Source organism: Geotrypetes seraphini, chromosome 15 (assembly GCF_902459505.1).
Source record: "Geotrypetes seraphini chromosome 15, aGeoSer1.1, whole genome shotgun sequence".
Taxonomy (NCBI): Eukaryota; Metazoa; Chordata; class Amphibia; order Gymnophiona; family Dermophiidae; genus Geotrypetes; species Geotrypetes seraphini.
Genome location: NC_047098.1, coordinates 36,571,200 through 36,583,901, shown reverse-complemented (window position 1 = coordinate 36,583,901; position 12,702 = coordinate 36,571,200). Strand labels below are relative to the sequence as shown.

General features: G+C 44.2%; 1 protein-coding gene across 7 annotated transcripts in view; it reads right to left on the bottom strand.

The window, feature by feature from the left end:
• The window catches only part of SPECC1 (sperm antigen with calponin homology and coiled-coil domains 1), a 334,491-nt gene that overhangs the window by 85,847 nt on the left and 235,942 nt on the right, over positions 1-12,702 (bottom strand). For all 7 annotated transcript variants that reach the window (XM_033921588.1, XM_033921589.1, XM_033921586.1 and 4 more), the window contains 2 exons: positions 4,272-4,353; positions 1,608-1,761 (listed from right to left, as the gene is read on the bottom strand). In XM_033921588.1, coding sequence (XP_033777479.1) covers positions 1,608-1,761; positions 4,272-4,353 — 236 coding nt within the window. The remainder of the gene's footprint in view (positions 1-1,607; positions 1,762-4,271; positions 4,354-12,702) is intronic.

Below are 12,702 nucleotides of genomic sequence, written 5' to 3'. Positions count from 1 at the left end.
ACTGGACTGGCCGATCAACTGAAGAAGTGACTGCTGGGGACCAGTCGAAAACATCTTTCCGACTGGAAGCCCTGCTCTCTGCCCTGCAAGTTGACCTGCCTGCTCACCCCGCATGCCGCCCTGCTCTGCACTGATGTACACTTAACTATAAAGAAAACTCGACATACGGCAGTGTCTGCCTGGAGTCTTTTTCCTGGCCCACTTCCTAATCCCCTGAGCTGCCTGGAGATTTCCAAAAAACTTGTGGGGATGCGGAACCTGTTTTGCTCTGAGCTGAATGCCACCCTGTTCTGCCCTGATCTTTTCCAAATCTCTCCTGCCCTTCCCTGGCCTGCGAGCCTGTGGTTTTAACCCATGGGTTTAAAATGGGTTAAAACCACGGGCTCACAGGGCTAAAAACAATAAAAAGTTTTCTTTATTGTGCTTCCGTGGCATGGTGGCTTGTAGTAGGTGGGCCCTAGCTCAGAAGGGTGCCATGCTAGTCTGCTGATCACCATAGAACTGCTGCTGCTGCAAAAGCACAGCCTGTTCAACAAAAGTTAAAAAAAAACAAACCACAGCCCCAGCTTGAACAACAGCGATCCATGTGGGCAGATGGGGGCGTTCCTCCAATCGCCCTCATCTGCATATTTGTCAGACCTGCCTGAATATGGCCCTTGGCCAGGATCACAAGGAGCAGCAGATTGAACCCACAACCTCAGGATGCCGAGATAGCAGTTCTAATTAGTAGGCCTCTCCTCCACTCCCTTGCATAGGACCAGGAGACCATGTAAGAATACTGCAACAGAAGAGAGAGTGTGCGAGAGAGAGTGTGCGAGAGAGAGAGAGAGAGTGTGCGAGAGAGAGAGAGAGAGTGTGCGAGAGAGAGAGAGAGAGAGTGTGCGAGAGAGAGAGAGAGAGTGTGCGAGAGAGAAAGAGTGTGTGCGAGAGAGAAAGAGTGTGTGCGAGAGAGAAAGAGTGTGCGAGAGAGAAAGTGTACGAGAGAGAAAGAGTGTGCGAGAGAGAGTGTGCGAGAGAGTGTGCGAGAGAGAGTGTGTGTGTGCGAGAGAGAGTGTGTGTGCGAGAGAGAGTGTGTGTGCGAGAGAGAGTGTGTGTGCGAGAGAGAAAGAGTGTGTGCGAGAGAGAGAGAGTGTGCGAGAGAGAAAGAGTGTGTGCAAGAGAGAAAAAGTGCGCGAGAGAGAGTGTGCGAGAGAGAAAGAATGTGCGTGAGAAAGAGTGTGCGAGAGAGAAAGAGAGTGTGCGAGAGAGAAAGAGAGTGTGCGAGAGAGAAAGAGTGTGTGCGAGAGAGAAAGAGTGTGTGCGAGAGAGAGTGTGCGAGAGAGAGTGTGCGAGAGAGAAAGCGAGTGTGCGAGAGAGAGAGAGAGTGTGCGAGAGAGAGAGAGAGAGTGTGCGAGAGAGAGAGAGAGTGTGCGAGAGAGAGAGAGAGAGAGTGTGCGAATGAGAGAGTGCAAGTGAGAGAGAGAGAGAATGCGAGTGAGAGAGTGTGTGTGTGTGAGAGAGTGTGAGTTACAGTGATAGCAGAACAAAGGTCCAGAATGCATGAGTCAAGAGAAGAGGAGGACAGTACTGAGAATGCACTGGAAAGGAAGGCAACGTTAGCTCCTCACCTCAGTTTGCTCTGGGGGCTGAAGCTGCTGGAAGCCAGTGCTGACATTTTGGCACCAAAGCTGAGTGCCAGAGATTTGCCCAAGGATTCCAGAGATGGGGTTTTGGGAAGGAAATAGTCAGGTTTCAATTCCTCTGCTCGTCTCTTTAACACATCTATAGAAAGAGAAAGTATCAATCAGATGAATTGCATGGTTAGGAGGCAGTTGCCATTGAAGTTATGGAGGTGAAGCGATAATGAGGGAGATACCACTGAGTTATGGAGGTGAACGAAGTGGCTAGGAGGAGATGTCACTGAAGCATTTGGTAGCGAGTGACATAATTAGAGCAATGCCAATGGAGTCTCTGTGGGAAAGGGGGGTGGGGGTGAGAAGAATGTCATTAAAGTTTCCAAAACTGATTATTTTCTATGAATGTGTCACCCCAGACCTCTGGGTAAACAGGTAATTTCCATAGTACTGTTATCAGCTACAAGAGTGACTGGTGTTTGCATATTGACATCAATCATTCCCATGATTCTGAAGCACCCGTTGGAGCAGGCTTTGCTATTCTGCAGATTGCTGCTGCTCAATTAGCTTCACAGTAAACTAACCTGTTAACTCTCGAGACAGCCTATGCTCTGCTGGAAAACATTAGCAGCATTACAGCTAAGCAGGCAATGGATTCACACATCAACTATGTTACTATAGTAAACGAGGACTGCCAAGGGAGATCGGTAAGAGGAATGATAGTCTAGGACAGTCTCTTTCCTTACCGAAAATGCTATTTTAAAGGAAAGGCAGCTAGCACAGACCTCCACAAGCAGCAGAGTGCCATGAAACATAAGATAATAAATAGAAATAAAAAGTAAATAAATAAACTTCTTTTATTTGTAATATTTCTCTTTATTACTTTTAAAGTGGAATAACATGGCTTTATCCAGGTCTGGAATGCCCAAAGTCAACAAAGCAGTGCAGTCAAATAGAGAAGCCTCAGGCTGGTGGCAAGTCTAGATCATTTCCTGAATATAGGGCCAGATTCACCAACCTGCCCGATCAGGCCCAATCCGGGTAGGTCCGACAAAGTCAGCAAAGTAAAATATGCAGATGGGGGGCAATCGGAGGAACGCCCCCATCTGCCTGCACGGGTCGCTTTTCTGCGATCCTCACGCATGCGCGGACCATCTGCGCATGCCCGTTGGAGCCGCAATCATTTTTTTTTTTTAAACTTTTACTGGACCTCTGGGCCGGCATAGATTTTTTTTTTTCCTTTTTTTAATTGGAGCCTGCGGGTTAAAATCATGGGCTTGCACTGCGAGGAAGGGTAGGAGAGTCGGGGCAGGCAAGAGATCAGGGCAGCAGGAGATCGGGGCTGACAGGGCAGAAGTAGGGCGGCAGAAGGCAGGGCAGCTGGAAAGGGCTTGAGTGACTGGTCCTCAGCAGTCGCTTGGGAGTGATCGGCCAGCCCAGTCGGTATTGCAGGGTTTTGACTTGTGAATCAGGTCCCTGCCTATTTTGCATGCGCGGATCGGAGGATGGTTGGCAGAGAAGTAAGCAAATTGGGCCGGAGGGAAATTTGGTCGCTAAAGGGTCGCAAACTGATTGGTAGACAATCGGTTTGCTTTGTGGATCTAGCCAATAGTGATTGCTGGATCTTAGAAGGGATTGTATCCCTGCTACCGTTGGTGTAGTAAGGGAGAGGGGGGTGCCATCTTCACGGAGGTGCAGGTGCTGGCACCTCTCTTCTTCTATGTATCTCTTTAAATGTTCACTGGCATGAGAAGTATCTTCCACTTGCTGCTCACGCTGGTCTCAGCTCCCTTCTGATATCAAGTTCTGGACACGGGACCAAGACATGACATCAGAAGGGAGTTGAGGCAGGCGTGAGCAGGAGATGCTGCTCATGCCGGTGAACATTTAGAGAGATACGTGGGAGGGAAGGCACACAGGAGAAAGAGGGTACACACAGGAGGGTACACTTACACTATTATAAAATTTGTTTACACATTGTGGTCAAATATTCACAAGTTTTTTGATCACGTGCTTGCTGCATTATAACATTATACGCATCGAGGACTTGTTTGTGACTACGGGGTATACCAGAGCAGGGCTGATTTATGCATATTGGAGGCTGATTCTATAAACAGCAGTGCCGCTCTCCTAGGTATTGTTTGGCACAGTTTTTCAAATCAACCGCTAGGTGCCATTTACAGAATCGCGACTTGGACATCAGATGTAGTCAGAATGTTAAGCGCTGGTTTATTAGGCCAGGGTCTTCCTGGCCTAATTTACCGGTGCCCAAGTCATACCATGCCTACTCTCTGCCCCTAACCCCGCCCAATTTTCAGGTAGGTGTCGTAAGGCACTGCGCTGAATTCCACACGCAACTTCCAATTCATGTTAATTGACTTAATTGAGTTTTCAACTAAAATGCTAATTAAAGTCAATTAAACAATTTGGTGTGGTACACAGAATTTGGCTAGGCGCCAGCTGTAAAATTTAAGAGCTCATCCTTCAATCAAGTAGGAAGGATATTTTAGGTTTAATAATCTTCCACGCTAGTGAAACCTAAGGATCCTTGTAAGTTGTAGCTTGTCTAGCTTGTACATAAATACAGCCTTGTGCCAGGGTTCCTAATGATTGTTCTATGCTTCTAGGAAGCTTTTGGAGGATGCAGAGATTCTATACCTGTGTGACACGTCTCTCGCAGGCGGGCCTGGTTTCCTGACCCCTTGTTTGTTGTTTTCCCACTGCCACATATGGAGTGCCTCTGCAATACAAAATACAGGATCAAAACATATGCAGAAGAGAGAGACAGACTCTGAGAATAAAAGCAGGGAGCCATAAATTAGGGGTGGAAGCTGCAAGACCAGCCTAGTAGTTTCCCAGTTTGGGGCAGGAGTCTCTTGCTCTCCCACCTAATGCAAGAACCTTGGGTGGCAGCCTTAAGCAGCAGTGCCAGTCTGTGTAATCAAAATGGTAGCACAACAGAGGGCTTATTCTCGACTCTCCACTCATACCAGCAGCCTCACAAGAGGAGCGGGAAATACTAAGCACAGTATCAACTTCCTGTTTACAGGGCCTGTCGTGGTAGAGGAGATCAGGGTTGAGGGTGGAATACTCCTGGAATGGGGAGAGAGAAACCAGGAAGTGTTCACCTAGGGCATACAGCACTTTTGTAAGGGGTCCTGGGGCAACAGAGAGCAGAACTTAGGGAAGTCACTGAAGCCAGCACAGCCCTCACTTTCTCTTCAGGGAACTAGTGCATGCTTTGAAAAGCGAATGACAAGAGACATTATAAAGTTTTTATTTGACTAAACGGATGGTACATGCTGGGTTGCTTATTGGATTTAGCAAGCAAATCTTGATCAATCATGTTATTAGTATGGAAGTTACTGGATTCACTACACAGTTAACTGGGTTTGAAGATTTAATAATATCCCACCTTATTTTTACCATTGGAAAACAACACTCTCAGAAAAAGGAGTCAATTTGTGCAATTCTTATAAGGACTCCTCCTTTAGTTGTTCCAAACTAGTCTTAAAATTGGACTTCTCAAAGAATCTTTTCTTCTCATTAAATATTTCCCATTAAAAAAATCAAATCAGGGGATGTATAGAAGCCAACTCTTCAGAATGATTGGGGGTACTAAACTCATCACAAATTACCCCTCCTCGAACAAAGTGAAGGCATTTGCTTAATACCCATAGAGCTGGCATAGGGTTACCATATTTATTAAGTTAAAAAAAAAAAGGCCATGTGACTAGGGTTACCAGATGTTCAGATTTCCCCAAACATGTCCTACTTTTCGAGGACATGTTTGGGTCCGGACGGTTTTTCAAAACCCGGCACTTTGAATCCGGGTTTTGAAAAGCCTCCTCTAAATTGCAGGCAGCGGGGGGATGGGGGGGGGGAGGGACTGGAGCATAACAGGGCAGGGATGGGTGGAACTGGGCAGGCCTGGGGGCGGGTCTAGGAGTCCAGATTTTACTATAGTAAAATCTGGCAACCCTATTTATTATTAGTCTCGCCCCTCTCTCTAGCTATCCCTGAGTCAGGTATGGCTCTCCAAGTCTCCCCTGTTCCCCATATACCTCCTCCACACTGCAATTTCATTAGCAACATGATCCTGCTGCTGTTGGCCTGCCCCAGAAGCCTTCACTCTGTAGAGTCCCATCTGTGCAGGAACAGAAAGCTATTGCTGAGCAAAGATTTCTAGGGCAGCCCAACGGCAGCAGGATCATGTCGCTAATGCTGCAGGCTACCCGAAGTTTGAAAAAGCAGCTCTGGAGGAGGTACGTGGGGACAGGGGAGACTCGGAGCGTCGTACTCAACTCCGGGGTGGGGGCTGGACTGGACAGTGAGTCTAAATCCAGATGTCTGGTAACCCAAAGCTGGCATCTATGAATGAGGGGTATGTTCAGAATCATTCCTCAGGACTGCAAAAATATATTTGGCTGCTCATCACTGGTTTCACTTTTTATTCCTCTCCACTATTCCTTGCATTGCATTGATGTCCAGACTCCGTTTCCCTCTCCAAATCTATTCTACCCTCCCAATCTTCTATTCATTGACTGCACTTACCTTTGCATTTTTAGAGAAACAACAGCTTAACTGCTATGTCCCCTTTCCACTAGTTTATTATCTCTTGCTCTATAATTTTCCTTTTTTCCTTTCCTGTTTTTAATGCTCTTATTTCTAAACTTTAATTTGAAATTTTTTTTTTTGTAAATCACTTTGCTGCCCCAGATAAATGGAGGTACAATAGAGTAAATTTGATAAACACAGTAGGATGCCAGGGCAGCCAGTGGGTCCAAAGGTACATAGAGCTGCAAGTTCTATCCATTCCCCTTTCCCCATTTGCTCTCTCCTTCCCATCACCATTATCCAGTACCCCTCCCCACCCTTTTTTCCTCCACTGGTCTTTATCTCATTGAGCTGGTCTGACACTACTTCTCCATCATCCACCTCCATATCCTTTTTATCATCTCTAGTCTCTAATATATATATATTTTTTTTTATTTATTCAATTTTCTATACCGTTCTCCCAGGGGAGCTCAGAACGGTTTACATGAATTTATTTAGGTACTCGAGCATTTTTCTCTGTCTGTTCTGGGGGGCTCAAAATCTTTCTAATGTACCTGGGGCAATGAGGGGATTACGTGACGTGCCCAGGGTCACAAGCGTAGGTTTGAACCCACAACCTCAGGGTGCCGAGACTGTAGCTTTAATCACTGCGCCACGCACTCCCCTCCACGTGGAATTATATTACTGCACTTACACGCCAGCAACCGCTGGCACTGCCAGGAGAAGAGCCACCAAATGAACTTCCTGGCTGCACAACTGCTTTGACAAAAGCAAAAGAGGGGAATTTGAAAACTTTTTTTATATGACATATCCATCATAACATGAATATTACAAGTATTGATTGCCTCTAAGACTACTTTCAACTCCTAACTCCTCTCCTCTCACCTTGGGTTCTGCATCCTTGACCCTATATGTCATGTCTGTCTGTCCAAGTTAGATTGTAAGCTCTTTTGAGCAGGGACCATCTATTAAATGTCAATATGTACAGTGCTGCGTAAGCCTTTCAGCACTATATAAATGATAAATAGTAGTAGAGAGCAAGGACGGCATGCACTGAACAAGACAAGAGGCTGCAGCGAAAAGTGGATCAAACAGATGTGAGGAAGGAGTGAAAGTGGGGGTGAGAAGAAGAGAGAAAGGCAGGGCCAGAGGGTGCACGGATGATGTTGGGAGGAAAGGGAGAAGGTAGTCCAGCCTCTATTAGGCACCTCAGAAAGAGCTTTTATGAGGGGAAACAAGGCAAACTGGGAAAAGTCTGTAGGGCTGGGAGCCAGCTTTTTGAGTCTCTGAGTGACTTAACCCCATTACAGTCCTGCTTTTCTGATTCTATGAGGGAAATGTTCTGGGGCTCAGAATTCTCTTTCATATACAAAGGTAGAAGGAGGGAGGCGGCTAGTCATGCCTGCTTCCCACACATTACCTCATCCTCTGCTTTCATTCATGGTTCACACCATGCTTTCAGCATGGCACACGGAGAGAGTCTCAGATCCGCCAGATCAGGAAGCAGATGCCATCTCTGAGAAGTAAGAGTCTAAGGGTGCCATTCTCTCATCTTTTTGCTTTTACTGCTGCCAGCCTAACCTCATGCCATTAAGAAGTTTTGCTCCAGTCCTAATTTCCCGATTCCCTGCCCAGAACTAGAAATCCTTAACATTCCTGCTCAGAAGAGAAATAGCCCAGTAATATAACAACAAAGAGGTGAAATTTTGAGTGGTTAATCCCCATTTGGAAACCGTCTAGGGCTGATCACCTACAATCTAAAAATTGATGGGGTTGGGGGGAGTTGGGGTGGGAAAAGCTAAAGCGTTCTGTACTGATTTTTCTGCTAGACACCTAACCTAGGCTTCTAAATCTAGGAGATCAAATTCAGCTGAAAAGTATGCTCCTAAATTCAGTTAAAAATAGAGCAGCATTTAGGCACTGAGCAGTTTTGGAAACCTGACCCCTAGAAGATGACATGATCCCATCTGCCAAGGTACTCATCTGCAAACTGCTAAGGCTGTTATTATACCTTGTCATCTATCTCTGCTATAACATGAAGACAGACCGAAGAAGTATGGAAGAGAAATTTCTGGTCTAGTTTGGCAAGCAGTCCCATATTCTATTAACGGCGCCAGAAACAAAAACATCTTCGCCTATCCTAAAATCACTGGCTGCAAATACAAATCCTTCCTTGACAGAACCTTCATGTTCCAAGCTAACAGACAACAATCCTGGCTGGGAAACTACATAAATAAAACCAGGCAGACTTACAACGCATTCCGAAAATCAGTCAAAACCACTCTGACAAATTCATCACCTAAACAGACCGATCTGTGCTCACTACGCATTTTCCCCCTATAAACCCGAAGCAATCTCTCGGGCAATTCCTACCCCTCTCACTTTCCCTCCCCTTACAACCCTTTTTCTTCTGTAACATTCCCCTCATGCATTTGTAATTCGCTAAATGTCCAGCCTTCTTTCGATGTGAACCGACTAGAAGTTGTCTGACAATGGCGGTATAGAAAAATAAAGTTATTATTATTAAAATTATTAACTTAGGCGCTGGTAAGCGCCCTGCCAGCACCTAAGTTACATGAAAAACACTGTTTAAAAGAGGTTTTAAAACAATTTTTCACCAATACCTGAGTAAACAATACTGGAATCTCACCTCCTGAGGTGTCTACTGGTGCCTAACGCCACTCTAGGCATGGATAACACTGGAAGTGGCGTTGGACGCAGATAGGCGCCCCTAGCAGCATGAATCACGTCAAAAGGTAGGTGCTGGAAATTTATTTATTTAAAAAATTTATATACCGCCTAAAACTAAGCAGTTTACAAAACACACATACAATAAAATATAACAATACATGTAGCAAAACACATTTTTCGTTCCTTTCTTCTTAATCATCCACCAACAATACATTACAGCTGTTTACGCCTCGATATTACATAAAAGCGCTGCCAAATAAATGTTAAAGTTTACATGATCGGTACAAAGTCGTAAGTATCCTGGTAGCGCATTCCATAATTTTACACCCGCTACAGAGAACATTGTAGCCTTCGATATAGACTTGGAAAATCCTGACCTACATTTCTGGCACCTACCCTTGCCAGAAGTGTGAATTTCTAAACGGCACTATTGGGTGATTGACATGTGGATCGGCAGCCACTTTTAAAGCCACTGCCGATAACTACGCCATTTAGAGAATCCAGGCCATAGTGAATAGGAGCAATTTTGTACCAAGTCTTTGAGGAGCATAATCTCTATTTAGAACATAATAGTCTTACTGGGTTAGACCAATGGTCCATCTAGTAGCCCATCTTCACAATGGCCAATCCAGGTCCCCAGTACCTGGCACAAACTCAAAGAGTAGCAACATTCCATGTCACCGATCCAGGGCAAGCAGTGGCTTCCCCCATATCTGACTCATTAACAGACTATGGACTTTTCCTCCAGGAACTTGTCCAACCCTTTTTTTTAAAACCAGCTACATTAACCGCTCTTACCACAACCTCTGGCTACGCATTCCAGAGCTTAACTATTCTCTGAGTGAAAAAAATATTTCTTCCTATTGGTTTTAAAAGTATTTCCCTGTAACTTCATCGAGTGTCCCCCAGTCTGCGTCATTTTTGATGGCATGAAAAATCGATCCACTTGTACCCGTGTGAGGTGAGAACTGTGCCAGGGGCTTAATCTCAGCATTACACAGATATGAGGAATGGGCTCACTCCTCAAGGAACATACAGGGGCAAATAAGAATCAAGCAATGGGAACAGATTGAAAGAGATCTGGGAAGAATATCCATAGCAGTCTATATTCAAGAGAATAGAAACAGAGTAATATTTAGGTGGTTATCTGACCCCCAGTAGACATTCTCATAGCTTCTCAGGTGTGACTGGAGGATACTGAAGGAGATGTAGGGGGTGCAAAGCACAATGACTCATACAGTGTGGAGTTGTCCATGAATAACAATAAAAACAATAAATTTCAGAATTAAGCACCTAATCGGCCTGGAGACTTCAAGGGATCTAGGTGCCTTTTTGCTAACTCTCATTACCACAACAGAAAATATTCTAGTTATGAACTGTTTAGTTTAGTGTTTAATGAGGCTCAATATGCCATCTTTCGGCTAAGCCAATCAAATCGGATTATAATATCCTAAGCATAATTTTGAATGGAAAAGAACTACATAACACTAACAGGACAGAAAAGACCGGAAGCAGTCAAGAGCCACAGCTTTCCATGCTTTCCTATATGCCCTACAGACTGGCAGCACTTGGAAAAGCTAGTGTAAAGAGGTAGGCCCTAATTTCCACCCTGAACTTCATGTAAGAAGGTTCACCACAAAAGGCTCTGGTAAATCTTTCCAAAGGGCTGATGCTATGTAGAAGAAGGCACTTTTCCTTGTAGACTCCCTCACTAAATGAGAAATAGAAAAAGAGAAAGATAGAGTTCGAACATAGACGTAAGTATTCTAGTGGGAATATAAGGGGCTTTTAGCAAGGCTAGGTACGGTAGGTTTTTGCATGAAATGCTCCAGGTAGAGAATGACACGATGACAAAATTCATCACCGTTCCTGTCCCTGCAGATAACCGCGGGAAACCACCTTCATGTCATTCTTTAAGGAGAGAGGGAAGAATCAGAGTATGAATGGCCACAACCACTGACCCGCAAGCTTTGCTTTGAAGAATGCTGGTGTAGAAGGACTGAGGTTGAAACAGACACTACAGAATGACAGTCTCTGGTATCCAGAGCAGATATTGTGATGTCATAATGCCTCATTCCACCAGTGCCTGAGAGCCAATCACATCAGTGATGTCACAATGGCTTCATTATCCTTGGCTCACATAAGAATGAGAGTATGAATGGCCACAATCACTGACCCGCAAGCTTTGCTTTGAAGAATGCTGGTGTAGAAGGACTGAAGTTGAAATAGACACTAGAAAATGACATGGGATTATTTCCCGCGGTTATCTGCGGGGATGGGAACGGTGATGAATTTTGTCACCGTGTCATTCTCTAGCTCCAGGTTAAGGTTCAAATTTTGTGTTTCATCCTGTATTGCACTGGGATCCAACAGTGTCTCATTAAAAGTGGCACAATGCAATTGAACCGCTGTGTACGTCAGAGCGCAAATAACTGTACTTTTAAGATGGGCATTACCGAGATTGGCACGTGTGTTATGTGCAGCTAAATTGAATCTGGTATCCTTTTAAAAACAGGTTGCCCCCTCCTCCACTAAATAAGTACCTAGTTAAAATGTGGTAGATATACAACATGGAGAAATTGACTGTGCAGCCTAAAGAGAAGATGGTTTGGTTCGGTAACATTTGGGCACTTTTTAAGAGGGTACATACAACTTCATTTCACTGTTGAACTATGATTCTAGGAAATTTTGTAACCTAATCCTTAACTGGAATGGGTGCAAGATAGATATCACATGAGATACTGGGCTCTTTTCCCCATAACTGTGATTTTGCTTGGTAGGTTATTGAGGTAGGGAAGGTGGGGGAGGGTAGAGGTTCCTGGGAGAACGGTATAGAAAAGTGAATAAATAAATACATATTGGTTTGATAATGCTGTGTACAAAGGGTTAAAATGAGATAGTGATCATTATCATCATCAAAGGAGGATGGTATGGCACTTAAAAAAGTTTCAAGTTTATTAGGATTTTATATATCACCTATCAAGGTTATCTAAGCGATTTTTACAATCAGGTACTCAAGCATTTTTCCTCTCTGTCCCCGTGGGCTCACAATCTATCTAACGTACCTGGGGCTATGGAGGATTAAGTGACTTGCCCAGGGTCACAAGGAGCAGTGCGGGGTTTGAACCCCCAACCCCAGGGTGCTGAAGCTGTAGATTCAACCACTGCGCCACAGCTTGTTAAATATTCTACTGTTTCTGGCTATCTCACACTCAACAAGCATTGATAGCTACTGCATGATTTGTGAATTAATCTTGAGTCATTATCTTACTTGTTTTTATGTTTTTAAATCTCTGTCTTATTTTAGTTGTGTTAAGGCTTTTACCTTGCTTTTATTTTCTTAAGTTAATTCCTTTGTGATCTCTCTGCCGCCGCACAGCGGCGGCGCGTTCCTGAATCCACCCCTCAACTTCCGGTACATGACCTTTAAAATCTGTCACTTTAATGCACTCCTTTGTGCAATACCGCAGTGCGGACTATGGATTATCTCAAAACTTGGATTAAAATCCAAAACTAAAAATGCAAAAAAATTAAAAAAATATTTTTCCCCAAGCTTAACAGCTCTTTTTTTTTGTACCATTTTATTGGAAATTGTTGTAGTCGCCTTTCATATTCCTAATTCTAACTTTGCAGATATGGAAAATACACCTTCACTTATTCCAGTTTTTTGGGGTCATAGACCCATTAAAATCGAATCTAATCAGAGTAATTTATATACTGTCTTACAGTCTAATTTAAAACTACTTTCTACTGAAAGAACCACTTCCTTTTATTCAAATTTACCTCAAATTCACAAGTCTAAATCTTTAAACATCGGTTTAATTAATACTCGCTCTATTAA